The 22,585-nt window shown below is 48.5% G+C and overlaps 1 protein-coding gene across 1 annotated transcript in view; it reads right to left on the reverse strand.

The window, feature by feature from the left end:
- Window positions 1-11,024: 11,024 nt before the first annotated feature.
- The window catches only part of IL17REL (interleukin 17 receptor E like), a 45,637-nt gene continuing 34,076 nt past the window's right edge, over window positions 11,025-22,585 (reverse strand). The window contains exons 3-15 of the mRNA XM_077168192.1: window positions 14,356-14,505; window positions 14,082-14,191; window positions 13,632-13,746; window positions 13,390-13,434; window positions 13,010-13,149; window positions 12,866-12,937; window positions 12,738-12,792; window positions 12,146-12,309; window positions 12,041-12,085; window positions 11,801-11,858; window positions 11,416-11,579; window positions 11,162-11,242; window positions 11,025-11,066 (exon numbers count right to left, since the gene is read on the reverse strand). Of these exons, the coding sequence (XP_077024307.1) occupies window positions 11,025-11,066; window positions 11,162-11,242; window positions 11,416-11,579; window positions 11,801-11,858; window positions 12,041-12,085; window positions 12,146-12,309; window positions 12,738-12,792; window positions 12,866-12,937; window positions 13,010-13,149; window positions 13,390-13,434; window positions 13,632-13,746; window positions 14,082-14,191; window positions 14,356-14,505 (1,241 nt within the window). The remainder of the gene's footprint in view (window positions 11,067-11,161; window positions 11,243-11,415; window positions 11,580-11,800; window positions 11,859-12,040; window positions 12,086-12,145; window positions 12,310-12,737; window positions 12,793-12,865; window positions 12,938-13,009; window positions 13,150-13,389; window positions 13,435-13,631; window positions 13,747-14,081; window positions 14,192-14,355; window positions 14,506-22,585) is intronic.

Consider the following 22,585-nt stretch of genomic DNA (forward strand, 5'->3'; position numbering starts at 1 on the left):
TCTATCCTGTTGCTGGTTAAATTTGTACAGGTAAAATGTTATTCATATATTTAGAGATGGTATAAAATTCCTAAAGATTTGATAGCTCTCTCACTTTCCATATTTTATTCTGATACTAATCTGTATGATGTTAGACAATGGAATGGTGTTGTCAGTCATGGTTTTAATTATTCTTAAAAAAAAAACAAACTATAGATCATAGAAACATCTAAATTTACTTGCCATTTACCCTGCTTTGCTCTAACACTTCTATAAAATATGTGTGAACACTTCTATAAAATATGTGTGGTCAACTATGGGTCAGAACTTCATATATAACAAGGAAAGACTTTAAAAGAGAAGCAGGACAAATATATAAAATATATTTTATCTGCTAATTAACATAACTCTGGTAAATGTGTAAAAGTGGAACATAACAAAATCTCTGCTGTGGTTTGCTAGTAATAAAACAACTGTCCTATGTTTTTATTTCTGAAAGTAGCTTCATTTAAAAATGCTTATACAGGGCAGGCCACGGTGGCTCAGTAGGCAGAGTTCTCGCCTGCCATGCCAGAGACCCGGGTTCGTTTCCTGGTGCCTGCCTATGCAAATAAATAAAGATGCTTATAAAAATTAGAGCTTAGATTGTTAAACTTAAACTTTTATCTTTAAATTCTGAAATGCTGTGCTCTTTTATAACTTAGTAGTTCCCTGGAACTTAAAGTATCTGTGTGACTCAGGATTTAATTTTCCAGCTCTGAAAGTCAGCATTACTCCATACAGCAACTGTTAAAAACAAACCAAAAAAGATTAAAGTTGTACTGAAACAGATCTGATTAAAACTAAGGTCAATCAATATGCAAGGTTAAAAATAATGCCTGTATTTTAAAACTTTAACTTTTGTGTGAGACCAAAAAATGTTTATTTTGTCCAAAATTTAAATTTTCTGTAGCACATAATCTAATTTAACCTGTCTGTTCAGTTTATTTAAACAAACTAATTCAGCTTTATTTGATATGAGACTTAAAATAAGGAACAAAATCTTAATATTTTATACAAGATAATGTTATACCCTGATGCATTTCAGAGTATTTTGGACAGAAAATAAGGAAGTATTTGCAAAGTCCCTTGAGGAACTAAAAAATAAAAAGAAACTATTAAACTTCTCCACCTGGGAAATTCCTGACATTTTCTTAAGCTAGAGGGGCTCCCAATTCAATAAGCCAAAGCCTCAATCTTGAGGCTTGCCCTTATGAGGCATATTTCTGTAACTGAACCTACTTATGATTAATGCCTAAGAGTCATTTTCAGAAAATCTTTGCTGTTAGTCAAATGTGTTCTCTCTCTAAGCAAAGCTCTGAACTCCCCCCTACATGGGATATTATTTCCAGGGGTATAACCTGGCCTTGGCATCCTGGGACATGCACCTCAATGTTAAGCCTGGCCCTGTCATCATGAGATATGACTCCTAGAGATGAACCTGGCCCTGGCATCATGGGATTAGTGGACCAAGAGGGGGAAAAGAAATAGAATTTTAATGGCTAAGAGATTTCAAATCGATTTGAGAGGTCATTCTGGAGGTTATTCTTCTGCAAATTTCAGCCAGATATTGTAAACTACCACAACATGGCAAACCCCAACCAAGAATATTCCTGGGAACACTGAAAGATACCCTGGGCTCTATAAAATTTTACTTATTTTGTTTTTCAGAGACTTAAAACCTCCAGATTCTTCCAATACCAGGTAAGCATTTTCTAGTTTGCAAGTTGACAGTCCTAAGGCTATGAAAATGTTCAAATTCAGGGAACAACAGAGGTTATCTTAACTCAGAAAAGGCCTATGTAGTTCAGGCTTTCTCTCTCAGCTGATAAGACACATGGTGAAATCTGCTAGCTTTCTGTCCAGGCTTCTTGTTTCATGAAGCTCCCCCAGGGAAAATTTTTTCCTTCATCTCCAAAGGTCTCTGGCTGCATGGGTGCTAAAACTTTTTCCAAAATGGTTCCCTCTTAAAAGGGTCTAGTAAGCAACCCCACCTTGAATGGGTGGAGACACATCTCCATGGAAACCACCTAATCAAAAGTTAACAGCCCCAATTGGGTGGGTCACATCTCCATGGGAACAATCAAAAAGCTCCCACCAACAAATTCAAAGAGGTTTAAAGAACTTGGCTTTTCTGGGGTACATGTCAGATTCAAGCCGGCAGAAGTTCTGAAACCCAAAAGTACCAGCCTCTCCAAGAACAACAACCAGTTTTCATCATTTCATGCCTTTGTCCCTTAATGACAACAGCCCCTTTCAGCCTTGAAGAAATTAGAAGTGTATTCAACCAGATATTCCTCAGAATTGAGAGATAATTATCAAATGAGAGGGAGGAGTTGTAACTGAGAAATTGTAATTTTTTTTTGCATAGGCAGGCTCGGGGAATCAAACCCGGATCTCCAGCATGGCAGGTGAGAATTCTGCCACTAAGCCACCATTGCACTGCCCAGAAATTGGGATTTAAGGGATGATTTTGATTACTGAATTATTATATAAATATTCCTTTTTGCTTTCTGGTGTATTAAAATAGAGAAATACCTGAAATCCTTGAATTGTAATCCAGCAGCCTTGATCTTTGATAATGATTGTATAGCTTTTATCTGTGCCCCTGTGATTGTAGAAACCTTGTGACTGACCTTCACATGCACCCATTTTATCTGTTTTTTTCATTTGTTTTGGAGTCTTGTAATCACTAAAGGCAGCCCGTAAAGTCTATTAATGAAGGGTCCTGAGTTAGCCCAGAACTAACCCACCCCAAATTCAAGGTTACCTTGATAATCGAGACTGAATCTAACCACACTGGCCCACCTGACATGCGCAGTAGCTTCAAATTTATTCTACAAGTCACCTACACCTCATTATCATACTAAAAATCACGGTCACCTACATCCTGTTACTGAGCATATCATCAATCTGTGCGTGCTCAGTAACTAGATCACCTCTAACTACATCATCTGGGGCTACTGTACTTATTATCCTAAACCCTGCCCATCTTTTCCTCTAATAAAATTATTAGAGCTATTTTATTATTTTTAAAAATTTTTAAATTATGATCATTCTGTTCTACCTATATAATCAGTAATTCATATCATCACATAGTTGCATATTCATCATCATGATCATTTCTTAGAATATTTGTATCAATTCAGAAAAAGAAACAAAAAGACAACAGAACAAAATTCACACATACCATACCCCTTAACCCCTCCCTTTTATTAATCACTAGCATTTCAATCTAAATTTATTTTAACATTTGTTCCCCCATTATTTATTTTTATTCCATTTGTTTTACTCATCTGTTGATAAGGTAGATAAAGGGAGCATCAGACACAAGGTTTTCACAGTGATATTGTGAAAACTATATCATTATACAATCATCTTCAAGAAACATGGCTACTGGAATACAGCTCTGCATTTTCAGGCAGTTCCCTCCAGCCTCTCCATTACATGTTGACTAACAAGGTGATATCTATTTAATGCATAAGAATAACCTCCAGGATAACCTCTCAACTCTGGAATCTCTCAGCCATTGACACTTTATTTTGTCTCATTTCACTCTTCCCCGTTTGGTCGAGAAGGTTTTATCAATCCCTTGATGCTGAGTCTCAGCTCATTCTAGGATTTCTGTCCCATGTTGCCAGGAAGGTCCACACCCCTGGGAATCACATACCACATACAGAGGTGGAGGGCAGTGTGCTGGTTTGAAAGGAAGTATGCCCCCTAAGAAAAGCCATGTTTTAATATAAATCCCAGCTCATAAAGGTAGAATAATCTCTATTCAATACTGTATGTTTGAAACTGTAATGAGATCATCTCCCTGATTGATGTGATTTAGTTAAGAATGGTTGTTAAACTGGATTAGGGGATGACATGTCTCCACCCATTTGAGTGGGTCTTGATTAGTTTCTGAAGTCCTATAAAAGAGGAAACATTTTGGAGAATGAGAGATTCAGAGAGATTCAGAGAGGGCAGATAATGCTGCAGCACCACGAAGCAAAGAGTCCACCAGCCAGTGACCTTTGGAGATGAAGAAGAAAAATGCCTCCCGGGGAGCTTCGTGAAATAGGAAGCCAGGTAAGGAAGCTAGCAGATGATGCCATATTCACCATGTGCCTGTCCAGCTGAGAGAGAAGCCCTGACTGTGTTTGCCATGTGCCACCTCACTTGAGAGAGAAACCCTGAACGTCATCGGCCTTCTTGAACCAAGGTATCTTTCCCTGGATGCCTTTGATTGGACATTACTATAGACTTGTTTTAATTGGGACATTTTCTCAGCCTTAGAACTGTAAACTAGCAACTCATTAAATTCCCCCTCTTAAAAAGCCATTCTGTTTCTGGTATGTTGCATTCCAGCAGCTAGCAAACTAGAACAGGCAGTGAGTTTGCTTGTTGTGTTAGCTGAAGAGAAGGCCACATCTGAACAACAAAAGAGGTTCTCTTGGGGGTGACTCTTAGGCCTAATTTTAAGTAGGCTTGACCTATCCTTTGTGGGGTTAAGTTTCATATGAACAAACCCCAAGATTGGGGGCTCAGCCTATAACTTTGGTTGTCCCCACCGCTAGTAAGAATATCAAGAATTCAACTTGGGGAAGTTGAACTTTCCCCTTTTCTCACCATTCCCCAAAGGTGACTTTGCAAATATATTTTTAGTCATTATTCAAATCACTCTGTGATTTATTATTGGGGCATCACTCCGGACAAACCAACAAAATCTCATGCCCTACTCAAGGTTCCATGTACTTATGGTGTTCAATTAAGCTGTCTACATAAGTTATATCAGGAAATGGACTAGTCAAAATATAAATTTTGTACCAAATAAACATTTTTTTTGCTATAGTCTCACACATAAGTTAAAAATTTTAAATATTAATTACTATCTATTTTCAACACCCTGCAATAATGACATTCCTATGTTCTTCCTCATGCAAAAACATTTTTAAATTTGTACATTTAGTCACTATCATTATACATTCCAGGCATTCCTAGATTATACCATCTCAGTCTTTATCATCTATCTTTCTTTTTTATTTCATTTGTGGCTCCAGCCCTCCTCCCTCTATCATTCTCACATCAGCTTCATTCAGGGTTTTATCATAATTGTATTACAGTTAAGTAGTATTATGCTATTCATTTCTGAGTTTTTACAATCAGTCCTGTTTGCACAATCTGTATCCCTTCAGCTCGAATTATCCAATATCTTACCCTATTTCTTCTTTTTCTTCATTTCTTGCCTTCTTTGTATCCTCCCCCAATTCATTGATTTGATTTTTATGAGGTTTTCTATGTCTGTTCCAACATTTTGAATTAATTGTTTCAACTCCTGTATCGCATTTGAATTGTTGGTTTGCTCTTTTGAGTGGGTCATATCTTCAATTTTCCTAGTGTGATTCGTTACTTTTTGCTGGCATCTAGGCATTTAATTACCTTAATTAGTTTATTCTGGAGATTGTTTTCACTTTTTTTTCCTGGGATTTTCTTGCTGCATGACTTTGTCATTTATCTGTTCTTTGACATTCAGTTCAGCTTATTCTGGACCACTAGTTTAGTTTTGTTTACCAGAACAGAATTTTTCAGTTCTTGTTTTCTTGTTTCTTACCCTGCCTGTATGGTGCTTTTTCCTCCTGTCTCCCTTAGGAGGGTCTACTTAGGTATTATAGACCCCAGCCAGATTTTCCCAGACCAAACTGGCCTCCTGTCAGGAGGAAAGAGTTACCTGCATCAGTTTTTCCTGAGGGTGAGACCCAGCAGGTTGAAAGACTTACCTGTGAAGTCTCTGGACTCTGTGTTTTTCCTATCTTGCCCAGTGTATGGTGCTTGTCTGCCTGCAGGTCCCACCAGCATAAGATGATGCAGTACCTTTAACTTCAGCAGACTCTCCCTGCTGGGGGTGTGGTGGAGACAGCAGAGAGGTTGTAGGCTGGCTTTAATTGCTTTAAATTTCCAAACCCTGGCGTCTGAATTCCTTGAGGGAGTGATTCCACCTGAGCTGTGCCCCACCCCTCTCCTGGGGAAGGTACCGGCTCCAGACAAGCTGTCCAACAAGCTTATTTCTGCTTATGCCTGGGGAAGTTGCAGCCTGAGAAGCCCTGCCGCTGTATCCAAAGGCAGTCAAGCCTTTGTAGAAACATAGCCACACACACAAAAAAAAAAGAAAGAAAGAGAAAAATCCTTCTTAGAGCAGCAGAACTCCTGTTCCTCAGGTTTGCCAATCGAGCATAAGTTGGTATGTTGATTTGTGCACCTTCAGATCCTATGTACCCTCTCCTTTCCTTCAGAGCCCAGACCCTTTTAAGTATTATGTGCTATTTGATCCAAAAAAAACTCTGTTTCTTTTTTTCCTTTTTCCATCAGCCCTGCCCCCTCGGCGCCAGGACAAAAATCAGTAACCTCCTCTTTGACCAGGTTCACCTGAGCTGGGGGCCTATTTTTTGTAGTCAGAATTTGTTAATTAATGCCACAATTGGTGTTTGGTTGTGCTCAGCCCCTGCTGCCAGTAAAGTCTCTTTCCTTTCCCCTCTGGGAAGCAGCCTGTGGGGGAGGTGTGCTGGCCGCCACGGCTTGGGGAACTCATTGTCTGGGGGGGCGCTCGCAGCCAGTCCAGCTGGTCCAGACTGGGGTACCCTGTGTGTCCAGTCACTGATGTGGCCCTAGGAGTTGTTCTGTACTGTTTCTGGCTATTTAGTAGCTGTTCTGGAGGATGAACTAAATCTCACATTTCGCTAAGCTGCCACTTTGGCATTCTCCTCCAATTAGCAGAACTATTGCAGTTTGGGGAGACAGATTTTGAGCCAGTAGGCCAACTGCTCTCCTACTGTGTGCCTAGGAATAAACTTTTCTTCTCTTTGAAACCCTGATGTCTTAGGATTTGGTCATCAAGCACATTTAGCGAAAGAATCCGCTGCCTTTGTCTGGTAAGAGGCTTACATAGGACCCTGCCATCCACTTCTGGCCATTTACCCCAGAGAAATTAAAACTTCTGTTCACGCTGGTAACTGTGCATTAATATTCACGGTGGTTTTAATTTGTAATATGTCAGAACTGGAGCCGACCCAGGCGCCCTTCCATAGGTGGGTGGCTGAACGGGTGGGGGTTCTCAGACAAGCTGCATGAATAAGAGAGGGTTTTGCTGCGAGACAGAAGCTGGTCCTCAAAGGGTGCCTACTATATGCCTTCATTTATTTGACATTCTGGAAAAGACAAAATGGAACCGATGGCAGACTCGTGGGGTCATGGGTGGGGTGAGGTGTGCCTCTAAAGGGGTAGCGAGAGGGAGCTTTTTGGGAGGATGTAAGTTTTAACTCTTGTAGCGTTGGTCACACGAGTGTCTTAAAAGTCATAGAACTGTACACCCAAAGAAATGAAAGTCAATTTTACTTCACGACAATTAAAAGATAAACACGTACATACACACATTCTGCAGTTTGCGGGGGCACCCCCTTCTCTTGCTGCGCCTGTGGGGTCTCAGGCACCTCAGCCTTGGGGTGTGCCCAGCCTCTTGGCTGGACAGACAGCAGCCCTCTCGGGTGGGGCCTCCTGCTTTCAGTCGTTTTTCCTGAATAAACGCTTCGGCCCCAGCACTCCACCGTCAGGAACGGTTGTTCTGAGCTTGTACAGCTGCCTTTCAGGGAACGGAGTCCACACCCCTGTCTCCTCCCTGTCCCCCACCCCGTGCATTGGCCGGTTCAGGAAATACTTGAAAGAGAGAGAATGATGGAGATGGGGTGCCCGGCAGGCCTGGGTGTGTCGACGGGCCTTACCCTTGGTCATCTCCAGTGATGGGTCTCCTCTGGGAAGTGAGGCCAGGGGAGAGGCTGATAGGGCACCCAGAGCAGTCCCAGGGTCACCGGGGAGTGGGCAGTGGGCTCAGGACCCGCCTCCACCCAGTGCTCCCTGTGCCCAGGCTTTCTGGGTGAGGAAGGGGGTCCCTGAAGCCATTCCAAGCTGGCAGTCCCCCAGGACATCTGCCTCAGGGTGGCTCCACTGCAGCCCTCATGCCGTCCACCTTCCACTTCCTATTGCCATTTCTTCCACCCCATAGCCGGTCCCCTCCACATCTCACAGAGCAGCTCACAGCCCTCTCCTCTCACCCCGCCCCCCCCCCCCCGCACGTAATCCCACACCCCCCTCCCCCAAGCTCCATTTCCCACTATCATAAACGGCAGCAGACCCTGCTTCTCTCCTAAACCCCTCCTCGCCCCTGGAGCCGGCAACTGCGCAGCAGGTCCAAACTGGTCGCCTGGGTTCTGGGCAGCTCTACGGGGCTCCTGCTTCTACCCCCAACCCCATCACCCCTCCCCCCCCACCACGGCCGCCTGCCCTTCACCCCAAGGCCCACAGGTAATGGGGCGAAGTGCCCCCCTAGGGGAACGGTGGGACTTCCTTCTGCCTTTGCAGCCTATTCCAGACGGGCAGCCTGGCTTGATGCCCATCCCATAAGGAACGGGTTCTTTCTTAAGTGTGGGGAGGACTCACCGGTCGGCAGGAGAGTTCATTTCTAACTCCTTTCCACTCCTCCCTCACCTCCTTATCTCATCTCAAATGTCACCCCCTCCACAGCCCCCTGGTGACTCTGTCCCCCACGACCACCTTCTCTCCATCCTGCTCCACCCCAACCACTGCCTGGGTACTGGGTCTCTCAGGCTCTCCCCCCACCTCAGCCTCCTTCCCCATCCTCCTCACCCCCGTCTTGGGCTCTCCCCACCTTGTGCTCTCCCCTCCCTGGGGCAGGGCTTCGTGTCCTCTGTCCTTGGAGCAGCTCCAGCGCCAGCTGAGGCCCTGGTCGTGCCGCACAAGGGAAGGTCTAACCCTCTCACCCCGCCCCCAGCCCTACATCCTGCTGTGCCCCTCAGCTCCCAGCTCACCCCTCCAGTTGCGGAGGCCAAGAAGGGGGTGTCCTCAACTCACACCACATCCATCAGGTGTCCCGTCTCTCACCATGACGGTCAGGTGTCCCCAGGCAGCCCAGAGCCCCCTGCCCACAGGTCTCTGCTTGCCCACCCTGTACTCTCCCTGCCTAAATCTTCCCATCGTGCTGGTACTGGGTGTTCCAGGCCATGGCCTTGCCTGGGCTGCTGCAGCTGCTCCCTGCGGGGGTCGCCCCAGGAAGTGGCATCTGTGGGCCAGCTACAGGGACACTGTGGTCCTCGCACTGGATCTGGGTCCTGAGGTGACCCTCCGTCCAGCACACCTGGGGAGGAGGGTACCTGGCGCCTTGCACTGGGCAGGGGGCCTCTTCCCTGTGGCCCTGCTCTGAGCTCATTCCTGGCAGCAGCGTCAGTCTGGAAACCCCTGCCCAGCCGGGCCTTCCCAGCCCCCTACTTGGGACAGGCCCTCAGAACCAAGTGCCCAAGGCCACAGCCCCATTTTCACACGTACTCCTGGGCCCGTGATCCCTAACCCCCATGCTCAGGAGAAAAGGCTGTGCTGGACAGGTGTTTACTGAAGGGAAGTGGCGTGTGGGCTCCACTTGGCCCTGCTCATCCACAGGGCACAAGCCCGCACCTGGGCCACGGCACCCATGACACAGCCCAGGTAGTGAGGCGGGTGCCACTGGCTGCCCAAGGGCTGCAGTGTGAGAGGCCCCAAGTGGGTGCTACAGGCGTGAAGCATGCGTGTGAGTATCATGCCTGAGTGTGCCACTGACCAGCACATACCCCAGGAGAAGGCAGCCTGGCCTCTGGGAGGGCTCAGTGCATACACGCACGGGTGTGTGTGCACATGTGTGTGCAGTGCTGCAGGTGGCACTTGGCCGAGCCCTTGAAGGGGAGTGGGTGAGGGCAGAGGCTGCAGGGCCTCCCTGAGTGGGTGTGGATGTGGGCTGGCTGGGTCACCCCGCCCTGGGTCTGACCAGGCCCTTCGTGTGGGAGGAGAGGGGTCACACCCTGCACCCGAGGGCCTTGGTGGTCTCGGCAGCACTTGAAGCAGGAGGCCTGGCCCTTGTCTTCAAGCCAGGGAGGCGGCTGTGCCGGTGGGGAGTCCGAGAGGCTGTGGGGAGTAGGGGGCTGGCACCGAGAACAGGCAGGTCAGGGCTGCACCCTCTGGCCTCGCTGCCCTCCCCTAGGAGGCCCCAGGGGCTGAAGGCCTTCCAGAGGGCCCCCCTCGCTCCCACAGCTGGGGTCAGGGGAGACCCCTCCCCAAATGCTCCCATGGTTCGAGGGGCAGGGAGAAGTGTCCTGCCTTAGCTGTCAGAAGTTGCGGGGTCCCTGGGTGTGGATGGCCTATCCCTCCCCACCCCAGCCCCTGTCCCACAGCCCCGGATGAGACTCCAGCCTCCAGGCTGCCATCCCACGGGGCAGCTAGGGATAGGGCTGCTAGTTCAGGTTGCTCGGCGTAACTGCAGCTACACACCCCTCCCCCAGCCCTCCCACACTGGGGGGGCAGGCCCGGACCTCAGGAAGGAAAGGAGAAGGGGCTGCCACCCTGTCCCGGAGTCTGTGATCTGCAGGCACATGCCCCTTCTTCAGGGAGCTTGTCAGGACTAGTGAGGTCCTGGTTTTGAACCCCAAGAGCAGTCACCCCCAGAGATCTCCCGGGGGGCAGGGCCCAGCTCCCCCCGCCCCCACTGCCTCCTCCAATGTGGCCTTGGGGCTGTGGCAGTGTCTGGGGCCTCGGTGACTGGAGAGAGGGCTGAGGCTAAGCTGAAGGACATCCCAAGTCAGTGGATAGCTGGAAGGAGAGCCCCTGGGTCAGGGCAGGGGGGGACCCCAAGGAGGACATTGCTTGTTGGGGGAGCGAGGATAGGCCAGGGACAGTGGCTTCCAAGGCCCAGCAGGCATTCTGAGTCAGGGCTGGGGCCAGATGGGGCAGGTAGCCCCCTGCACTCCACGAGTGCCCTAGAGAGTGGGCATGGGAGCTCTCCGGGGCCTGGCCCTCCCTCTCCCACAGCAGCCAGTGCAGCACCCTCAGCAGTGGCCTGCTCAGTCACTCACTGCACTTCAGGTCACACAGCTCCTGAGGCACGGAGAAGTGCACGTCGATCCTCCAGCCCTGTGGGCACCTGGGCTAGGTCACTGTGGCCACCAGCAGCCTGTGCCCCACACCCCCAGGGACTGCTCTGAGGGAGGGGGACCCCCTGTGAGCAGGGAACAGGAGGGAAACAGAGGCCTGAATGCAGAGGGGAGCTAGGGCCCACTGCACCCCTCACCTGGATGCAGATATCCGGGGCACAGGCCTCATCCTGGGGGATGTCCACTACAGCACTGACTGTGTCCTCAGCGGGGTCGCTCTGGGAAGGAGGGTGGCAGGCGGTGGAGGGCGGAAGGGCCTTGCTGCCCCGTGTTCCAATGTGTGTGGTGGGCAGGCGGGGACCCTCTCAGCGCCCAGGGAGGGGGTGTGGGGGAGGGGATGGCGCGGGGATGGGGGGGTGAGGGAGGAGGGGCTCCCAGCACCCCTGCTCACCACGGCCGGCAGCAGGGGCGTGGTCTCGAGCCTGCGGTGGCAGGCGGGGCGCCCTGTTGCTCTGCGGTGACACAAGCGTGCCTGGAAGCGGGCAGGGCCGGGGGACAGGAAGGCGGCCCGGAGCAGGCCCTGCGATGGCCCCGGCTCCACCGTCATCTTCCAGGCTGCGGCAGAGCAGAGCTGAGGCCCGCAGTCAGTTCCAGGTCCCGGCCCTCCTGGCGGGCTGAACGCCCCACCACCCATTGCGGCCGGTGACCCGCACCTCGCGCCCCACGCCAGGAGTACATGTCTGACCCGGGGGGGTCCACAGGGACAACGTGAAGGGCCCCCCTGCATCTGGTGGCCCAGGCCTGGCCTGCCCACCTGCTGCTCCACGGGGACGCACCTGGGAAGCGCCGGCCGGCGAAGGGGCACCTCACCCAAAAGTTAAGACGGCTGGAGAACTGCAAAGAGAGGGGAATTGGGAGGGGCTGGGCCCTCCCCACAGACCACGAGGGCGCCCCAAAGGCCCCGGGGTCCTCAGCTGGGTCCCAGGGCTGAGCAAGGTGCTCAGAGGGGCACCCTGGCCCGTGCCCCTCTGCCTCCCCACTCTAGGGCAGGGGGCTGGGCTGCAGTGCGCATTCACCTTCAAGCAGAGCTGGGGCTGCGTGTCCACCAGTGGGTACCGCACCTAAGGGAGCGCAGGTCAGGGCATGGAAGTCCTGTGCACCCCGCCCCTCTGGATACTCACCGTGCCCTGGGCCTCCCGGGCCGAATGCTCCAGCTCATGGCAGGGGGCCCCAGGCCATGGCCGCCGACACAGGCTGATGTGGCCGTTCACCGGGCAGGCGGGCTCCCAGCTCAGCGCCTGGCTGCCCGGGTGGTAGCGCACATCGTCCCACAGCACCTCCAGGTCTGCAGGACCCTCCCCCGGGCACCAGTCAGCTGGGCCCAGGTGAGCTGCTGACCCTACCCCCAGGCCCCTGTGGGACCAGTTCTCTGCTGGTCTGCGTAGGCGCGTGGGCGGGCACAAGGGGTCGCTGAGCAGCACCGGAAGCAGAGTAACCTCCTGACCCCACAACGAGCCCCTCCAGGCTCCTCCTGGGGGGCCAGGCCAGGGCTTGTGCACACACACGTGTGCCCACGCATCCATACGCACGTGCTGCCCCCCACCCCTCGCTGCCCAGCTGGGCCAGGCCCACCCTCCCAGGGTACCCCCTACCCCCCCGCCACGTGCCCCAGCTCCCACGTTGAACTCCTCATCCCCACACTGCGGGTTGGGTGGGAGTGGGGGACCCAGGGTTGGGACGGCAGGGAACCCCCGGCTGCGACAGGGCACTTGCCGTCTTCAAAGGGGCAGACCTGGCTTCGCACCGCATCAGGGGTCGCAGACCAGCCCTGGTGAAGGGGCAGGGTCAGCGCAGGGCCTGTCCCCAGTGCATCCCCACGTCCCCCACCGCCCCCCGCTAACCTCCAGACATAGGCAGGGCAGCTCCTGGCTGTAGGGCAGAGACACATTTCGGGAGCCTCGACTTGCCTTCACCTGCAGCAAGGAAGGGGCTGAGAGCCTGGGCAGTGGGTGTGGGACAGCCGGGCATGGAGGGGGCGGACTCACCCGCACCGGGGGCCCTGCATCCTCGCAAGTGAAGCCCCGAAGGCAGAGGCGCACGTAGTAGTCGGTGTCCCCGGGGGTGCCGGACACCTGGACCTCAAAGGCCTTGCGGCGGCGGTTCACCCAGTAACTGAGCTTCCTGGCTGCAGGAGGGCACAAGGGGCCTGCAGGGGTCGTGGACGCGGGCACCTCCTGTCCAGAGGGCCCAAGGTGGGGACTCTTGCTCTGCACAGGCCTTTGGAGGGTCACACACCTGAGGACTCTCCATGGCTTCCCAAGCGGGATGGGAGGAGGTAGGAGGGAGTGAGGGGGGACGGTGTTTTCTGGACAGGAGGGCCCTCCCACAGCGGTGGAGCTGCTGGCCTCACCCCAGGGGCACTCACCAGAGCAGTCGGCCACGTGTCTCCCCACGTCCTCATCACTGCAGTCTGCAATTGCAAGGGATGCTGGTGGGCACTGGGCCTTGACCCCCAGGGGTCACTGAGGGCGGTGGGGGGAGGTGCAAGGCCGTGACCCCTAGAACATAGAATGCACCGGCCCAGCTGTCCAGCACTGGGGCCTGCCCCAGCTGAGGCCCCCAGCCAGTCCCAGAGGCTTTGCCCCACAGGCCCCGCAGGGCTCCCACCTTCCACTCGGTACAGCTGGTCCAGTTGGACCCCGCAGAAGTGTGGGACCGTTGTCAGGGTGACGTGGAGACGCTGGGCGACACCAACCTCGAAGCAGTCGAAGCGCACCTGGAGCTGGTCGCTGCACTGTCAGCGAGGGGCTGCGAGCCCACCATCCCTACCAGGCCCCTCCCTGCCCTGCAGGGCCCTAGGACTCTTCACGTGGGTCTGGGGGCCAGGAGGAGGGGGTGCCCATCCCCCAGCTCTGGAAGGCGGGTCTTGGGGAGGGGATGGGAGGGAAGTAGCCAGTAGGGGCTGGGGTGTAGCCACTGCTGCCGGGCTGAGGCCAAAGGTCCCTCTGTGGAGTGGGGGAGGGTGGTGGTGGGGTGGTCATGAAGAGAGGGCCATGGAGGGCAGACTGTTGGGGGAGGGCTGTGAGGAAGTCCCGGGAGGGCAGGGCCACAGCTCACCTGCTGCTGCACCTGCTGCCGGCGGGAAGCCCTGGGGACCCACACGCTCTGGCACTGGGTCTCCTGGGTGTCCAGGCTCATGGAGCAGACCTCCAGGCCGCGCAGGCTCTCTGGGGAGGGAGGCCCAGCAGGGAGGCCTCGGTCAGGGCAGGGCCAGGCTGCCCCCCACCCCATGGTGAGCCCCACCACCCCATGATGAGATGCCCCTTCCCCCTGCTCGGTGTCCCGGCCCCATGCGTGTGGTCAGGCCCCACCGCCCCTTCAGGCCCCTCACCCAGCAGCCTGAGTGAGGCGTGTACACGCAGGTGCAGCGAGCAGCCGCTGCGGGAGGCGCACTTCATGGCAGTGGAGAGCGTCAGTGCTTCCAGGACCGACCTGGACACTGGTGTGGGGGGGGCCTGGCAGAAGCTGTTGGCAATGTTCCCTGGGGACAGGAAAAGGGGAGTGCCACGGTGGTGGTAGGTAAGGCTCTGTGGGTGGGTGAGGGGTAGAGCCCTGGGGACTGCAGGGGCTGGGGAGCGTCCTATTTCCTCACTGCCTGGCCCAAAGTGGCCAGGCACCAGCCGCCTGGAAGCAGCAAGCTCACCTTAGCCACTCTCAGATATGCCTCTCAGGCATCACAGGTGGGGCCAGGTCAGGGGCAGCAGACTGCCTGCTGGCCTGGGTCTGAGTGGAGGAAGCTGCAGTCCCACCTGGCCAGCAAGAGGGGCAGAGAAGCCCACCCCCTGGCAAGCCCCTTTGCCCCTTTTCATAAATAAACAACAGAAAGTGCTAGCGCAGGCCCTGTTGAGGGCAATTGAAGGTGACCCTGCAGCCCAGGGCTCTGTCTGCAGGTAGGTCTCTCTCATACAGGTAGACTGTCCTTGAACACCCTGTTCTAGTTTGCTAGCTGCCAGAATGCAACACACCAGAGACGGATTGGCTTTTAATAGAGGGGATTTATTTTGTTAGTTCTTCAGAGGAAAGGCAGCTAACTTTCCACTGAGGTTCTTTCTTACGTGGGAAGGCACAGAATAGTCTCTGCTCGCCTTCTCTCCAGGCCTCTGGGTTCCAACAACTTTCCCCAGGGTGATTTCTTTCTGCATCTCCAAAGGCCTGGGCTGAGCTGCGAGTACTGAAATGAGGTATGCTAAGCTACTTAGGCTGTGCCACACTGAGCTCTCTCATTTAAGCACCAGCCAATTAAGTCAAACGTCATTCACTGCAGCAGGCATGCCTCCTAGCCAATTGTAGATGTAATCAGCAACAGATGAGGGTCACGTACCATTGGCTCATGCCCATAGCAACAGAACTAAGCACATTCACCTGGCCAAGTAAGTTAACAACTGACTCTAACTACCATACACCTTTATGGGCAGGTAGCTGCAGCCAAGCACACCATGCAGGGCAGTTTGGCCTGCCATGGAGGTGAGGCCAAGCTATTCTTACTTTCAGGCCTGGGGGATTTCAGCAATACTTGCTGCCTTTGCTTATCCAGGCTTGCAGGTGAGGGCTTAAAGGACAGCAGAGTCCCACGTGAGCACAGAGCCTGGGGTTCCCATTTGTCCCCAGGCCAAGGAGCAACCCCTACTGCCACAGCCCTGGAGCCCATGGAATTGGGACATGTGGAAAGCTGGGCAGGACCAGGAGAGGTGGCATTGGGGCCTATGTGTGAACTCAGGGAGAACCCCCCAGTGGGGTGATGAACCCCAGGAAGGTGAAGGTGGATGAGATGTGTGAGTGCTCAGAGATGCTTCCAGGGGGCCCAGAAATTACTGACTTTATGTCTCCCACAGAGGAGACCCCAAGGCAAACCCTAGGGAGCCTCCTAGGAAGATCACTGTAGAGGCTACAGTTCAAAGGGAAGTGAAAGGACCCAGCAGCTAGCCCCACCTGTGTTATAGGAGGAGAGAGGCACCTTTAAGGTGGGGTTAAATTGTTCAAGTGCAAGCAAGCATTCCTGAAAGCAAGAGGGAAAGCAGAGGCAAATGATACACTAGACACATCTCTCTGCAGAAAAAGAAGCAGAAACAGCTGCCACCCAAGCCCCCAAACATCCAAGAGCTGAGACAAGCTTGTGACTCGAGGGGCAAAGTGCTGTAACTCCCTCCCCAGCCTGTGGTCATGGCTGTGGTTTTGTCGAGATCAGTTCCAAGGCAGGGACCTTTCTCCAGCTGAGACACAAGGCAGGACAGGTGATGGGAAGCCTTCCCAGACTCAACTATTCCACAGAAAGAGGAGGCGGTGGTACTGCCCATGACACGGAGCCAAAGTGCCATGGTAAGACTTTGTAGAGCTCTGGGTGTTAGAACAACAGGGGAATGGAGAGGATTGCATATGTTAATGGGAAGGATATCCAACTCAAATAACCCGCACTATGGTCAAGGAAATGGAAGTCAGAGATGGATTGATCCTCCGACCTGAAATAGCCTGGAAAACCAGATAAAATATATGAAACGATGGTTTTCAAGACACTGGACACTGGAAATGAAGGACAGAGATCCTTGAGAGATGGAATCAAACATGGGGGACTTCATGAGTGCTCCACTATTTCAAGAGCTTCCAGACAGTGCAGCAAGGAGGGGGAATCCAGGTGGAGCTTGGCACAGTCTGAGTTGAGGAAGTGCGGTTGAGAGTCTGCAAGACCTAGGCAGCTCGAGTATGCTGGGTAGAATATAAGAGAGGAGAGAGTGATATATAAAACTCCTTATCTTCACTGGGTCTCCCTCAAGGCATCACCAAGACACTATCAGTGCACGTATGTGAAGAAACTCCCAGAGGCAGGGAAAGAACCTCCTGAAAGGATTTGAGGATCAGTATTCTGCACTCACACAGAGCTGGGAATAGTCCCTGTTCGCAGCCAGACTGGAAAGCCTCGGTGTTGACAGGGAGCTGGGTACAGTATCCAGAAGGGTCTTGCCTCAGTAGAGGGAATAATTAGACTTAGACTGACCAGATCTCTGGCCCTGCCTAGCAAATCTCAAAAGCAAGACTCCAAAATTTAAACTGTTTCCAAGTGACTTAACTATGTTCTGGAACAAAACTAGAGAATTTATTGGAAAAAAATATATATCCAGCACCAACAGGGCAAAACTCACAATGCCTACAATGCATAAAAAATTACAAGCCTGCAAAGAATCAGGAAAACACAAATCATAATGAGGAGAAAAATGAATGAATTGAAACTGACACAGCTATGATAATTAGTAGGTAAGGGCATTAAAGCAATTATTATAACTATTCCATATGCTCAAAAGATAACTATATTGGTGGGAATGTCAAATGGTGCAAACGCTGTGGAAGGCAGTTTGGTGGTTCCTCAAAAAACTGAATATAGAATTGCCATATGACCCGGCAATACCATTGCTAGGTATCTACTCAAAGGACATAAGGGCAAAGACACAAACGGACATTTGCACACCAATGTTTATAGCAGCATTATTTAAAATTGCAGAGATGGAAATAGCCAAAATGTCCATCAAAAGACGAGTGGCTAAACAAACTGTGGTATATACATACGATGGAATATTATGCAGCTGTAAGACAGAATAAACTTTTGAAGTATGTAACAACATGGATGGACCTTGAGAACATTATGCTGAGTGAGACTAGCCAGAAACAAAAGGAAAAATACTGTATGGTCTCAGTGATATGAACTGACATTAGTGAATAAACTTGGAGAATTTCATTGGTAACAGAAACCATCAGGAGATAGAAATAGGGTAAGATATTGGGTAATTCGAGCTGAAGGGATACAGATTGTGCAACGGGACTGATTGTACAAACTCAGAAATGGACAGCACAATACTACCTAACTGTAATACAATTATGTTAAAACACTGAATGAAGCTGCATGTGAGAATGATAGAGGGAGGAGGGCTGGGGGCATAAGTGAAATCAGAAGGATAGACGATAAAGATTGAGATGGTATAATCTAGGAATGCCTAGAATGTACAATAATAGTGACTAAATGTACAAATTTAAAAAATATTTGTGCATGAGGAAGAACAAAGGAATGTCATTACTGTAGGGTGCTGAAAATAGAAGGTAATTAATATTTAAAATTTTTAACTTATGTGTGAGACTAAAGCAAAAAATGTTTATTTGGTACAAAATTTATATTTTGACTAGTGCATTTCCAAATATAACTTATGTAGACAGCTTGATTGAACACCATAAGTACTTGGAATCTTGGGTAGAACATGAGATTTTGTTGGTTTGTCCAGAGTGATGCCCCAATGAATCCCAGAGTGATTTGATCAGTGAGTGGAAAAGTATTTGCAAAGTCCCTTTCAGGGAATGGTGAGAACGGGGAGAAATTCAACTTCCCAAGTTGAATACTTGATATTCTCACAAGCAGTGTGGACAACCAAAGCTATAGGCTGAGCCCCCAGTCTTGGGGTTTGTTCATATGAAACTTAACCCCACAAGGGATAGGTCAAGTCTACTTAAAATTTAGGCCTAAGAGTCACCCCCAAGAGAGCCTCTTTTCTTGCTCAGATGTGGCCTCTCTCTCCAGCCAACACAACAGGCAATCTCACCACCCTCCCCCTGTCTACGTGGGACATGACTCCCAGGGGTGTGGACCTTCCTGACAACGTGGGACAGAAATCCTAGAATGAGCTGAGACTCAGCATCAAGGGATTGAGAAAAACCCTAGAATGAGCTGAAACTCAGCATCAAGGGATTGAGAAAACCTTCTTGACCAAAAGGGGAAAGAGTGAAATGAGGCAAAGTGTCAATGGCTGAGAGATTCCAAACAGAGTCGAGAGGTTATCCTGGAGGTTATTCTTATGCATTGAGTAGATATTACCTTTTTATTCAAGATGTAATGGAGAGGATGGAGGGAATTGCCTGAAATGTAGAGCTGTGTTCCAGTAGCCATGTTTCTTGATGATGACTGAATAATGATATAGCTTTCACAATGTGACTGTGTGATTGTGAAAACTTTCTGTCTGATGCTCCTTTTATCTACCTTGTGAACAGATGAGTAGAACTTATGGAATAAAAATAAATAATAGGGGGAACAAATGTTAAAATAAATTTAGCTTGAAATGCTAGTGATCAATGAAAGCGAGGGGTAAGGGGTATGGTATGCATAATCTTTTTTTTTTCTGTTTTCATTTTATTTCTTTTTCTGTTGTCTTTTTATTTCTTTTGCTGAATTGATGCAGATATTCTAAGAAATGATGAATATGTAACTATGTGATGATATTGAGAATTACTGATTATATGTGTAGAATGGAATGATCATATGTTAATGTTTTTGTTTGTTGTTAATTTTTTAAATTAATAAATAAATAAATTTTAAAAAATTAAGAAAAGATAACTATTGGCCTGTTAAAATATCAAAAATATTCAAATTTAACTTCTAGAGATGAAAACTACAATGTTTGGGATGAGAAAAACATCAGATAGGATTAATAGCATATTAGACACTACAAAAGAAAAGATTAGAGAACTTGAAAACATAGCATAGGCATAGGCATAGCAGTAATAGCTACACAAAAGGAAGCAGAGAAGAATGAGGATGATAATAAACAAGCAAAGTACCAGTGAGCTGTGGGACAGTTTCAAGTGGTGTAATGCACACGTAATTGGAGTCCCTGAGGAGGGAGTGGGGGAAATGAAAAAAAAAAAAAAAAAACTTGAACAAATAATATGCAAGCAATTTTCCAAGTTTGATGAAGACAGATATAGGTAGTTCAATGAAGAATTCCTTCTTCAATATTCATTTTGTGAGGTCAGCCGTTATCCTGATACCAAAATCTGACAAAGACATTACAAGAAAAGGAAACAAAGAACATACCTCATGGACATAAAGTAAAACTCCAAATGAAATTTTAGCAAATCAAATCCAACAATATATAAATAAGATAACACATAATGACTAAGTTTTATCCTAGGAATTCAAGGTTGGTTTAACATTCAAGAATCAATCATTATAATTCACCATGTTAACAAATTAAACACAAAAACCATATGATCTTCTCAAGAGTCATAGAAAATAATTTGATAAAATCCAACATCTATTCCTGATAAAAAGTCTCAGCAAACTAGGCATTGAAAGGAACTTCCTCAATCTGATTATGAGCATCTGCAAAAATTGAAAGCTAGCATATTTAATGGTAAAAATATGAATTATTTGCCCCTAAGATCAGGCAAAAACCAAGTATCTCTGCTTTTACCATTTTTGTCAGCATTTTATTAGAAATCCTAGTCAGTCCATTAAGGCAAGAAAAGGAAATAAAAGGCATGTAGATTGGAAAGGAAGAAGTAAAACTGCCTTCATTTGCAGATGACAATATCATCTCTGTAGGAAATCCAATGGAATCTATTTTAAAAAAAAAGCTACTAGAACCAATAAGTGAGTTTAGCAAGTTTGCGGGACACAAAGTCAATATACAAAAACCTATTGTATTTCTAGATACTAGTGAAGAACAACTGCAAATTAAACATTTTAAATATCTTTAAGAATAATATAAAAATATGAAATACTTAAGGACAAATCTGGAAAAGATATTCAGAGTCTGTACCCTGAAAACTACAAAATATGGTAGAGAGAAATTAGAGAAAATATAAATAAATGGAGCATGATATACATTGTTTATGGGTTAGAAGACTTAATATCATTAAGATGTCAGTTCTCCCCAAACTGATCTACAGTCAATGAAATGCTGAACAAAATCCTTTTTTTAAATAGAAAGTCTATTTTTGCTTAAATTAACACAGTGATTCTAAAATTCATATGGAAATACAAAGATCTATAATAACTAAACCTTTTTTTGATATAAAGGAAATATTCAGAGAACTAGCATTACTTAATTTCAAGATGTAGTATACATTTTCAGGACAATGCGATACTCATAGAGTCCCTGACATGTGTGGTCAACTGACTTTCAAAAAACATGCAAAGGAAATTTAGTGAAGAAAGGATAGTTTTTTCAACAAATAGTGCTGAAACAACACAAAAAAATGCAAATGCAACAATGCAAAATGCACTTCAATCCATATCTTGCACTCTTAAAGGAAAAATAAACAAACTCAAAATGGATCATAGACTGATGTGTGGAACCTAAAACTGTAACACCATTAGAAGAAAATATAGGATAAAATCTTTGTGACCTTGGGTTAGGCAAAGATTTCTAAGATATGACACTGAAACCATGATCTGTAAAAGAAACACCTTATAAACTGGACTTCATCAAAGTTTAGAATTTTTGCTCTTTGAAAGACACTGTTAGGAGATCAAAGACACATGCTATAGACCAGGGGAAAATATTTACAAATCATATATCTGATAAAGATTGTATAATAAGAAACCAACAATAAGAAAAAATAGGCAAAATATTTGAATGGACACCTCACCATAGAAGATATAAATGGCAAATAAGGACACAGAGAGATGAACATCTTCATTAGTTATGAAGGCTATGCAAACTAAAACCACAATGAGACACCAGGGTATACTTACTAGAATGGCTAAAATTAAAAAGATTGACCATACTCAGTCAGTGCTGGTGAGGGTGTAGAGACATTGGAACCCTCATACAATGTGGATAAGGATGTACAATGATATAACCACCTTAGAACAATTTGGCAATTTATTTAGAAGTTAAACATCCACCTAACATATCAGTCAGCCATTCCATTTCTTGATATTTTCCCAAGAGTAATGAAGAACATTACAAGAATGTGCATAGCATTCTATTTGGCTCTATTTTTAGTATCCCACACTGGAAACAACCTAAATGACCAAATGGACTACAGACTAAGGTATATTCATGCAATGGAATGTACTTTTGTCATGTACTACCACATGCATGAATCTCAAAATAATTATGCATGTGAAAGAAGCCAGACACAAAAGTATGTTCCATTTATATAAAAATCTAGAAACTAATCTCTACGGACAGAAAGAAGACTGATGGTTGTCTGAGGAAGGGGTAGTGGGGAGCCGATAGAGAGACAATTACAAAAGGGTACAAGGAAGTGACATCATCAACATGGGATGTAAACAGCTACTGAAAACCTCTCCCCAGAGACTCATCCAAGAAGAAGATAATTCTCACTCATTCAGAACTCTGGAGGAAAGTAGAGACTGGAGAAGGATCTCACAAATGAAGGACTGAAGAAAGAAAAATATCAGGTAGGAAACTTCCACTTCAGACTGGCCAGTCCTTCCCTCTCTCAGTTCCACGCAGCTCAGGAAGTGCCCAGAGGCAGCAGCCGGGACCCTTCCCACATCCCACTGGGGACACAGACCATAAAATCCCTCACAGCAGTGAGACAGATCTCATATCCAGACACAGAAACCCCAGCCCACAGGGACCCACGGCAGGATTTAAGCCACAGGGAGGGTGGAATGCAAAAGGGCAGCAGGGAGGAATGTCCACAATGGAGGGCCAGGGAGGGAACCACAAAATCTTCCTTAAAAGCAGCAAGTAGCCAGGCAGAGATGACCCAAGTAACTGCTTGGGAACCTGGGGATAGGGGAGGACATCTTGAGGCCCAGGTCAGTGAGG

Source organism: Tamandua tetradactyla, chromosome 7 (genome assembly GCF_023851605.1).
Source record: "Tamandua tetradactyla isolate mTamTet1 chromosome 7, mTamTet1.pri, whole genome shotgun sequence".
Classification (NCBI taxonomy): Eukaryota; Metazoa; Chordata; class Mammalia; order Pilosa; family Myrmecophagidae; genus Tamandua; species Tamandua tetradactyla.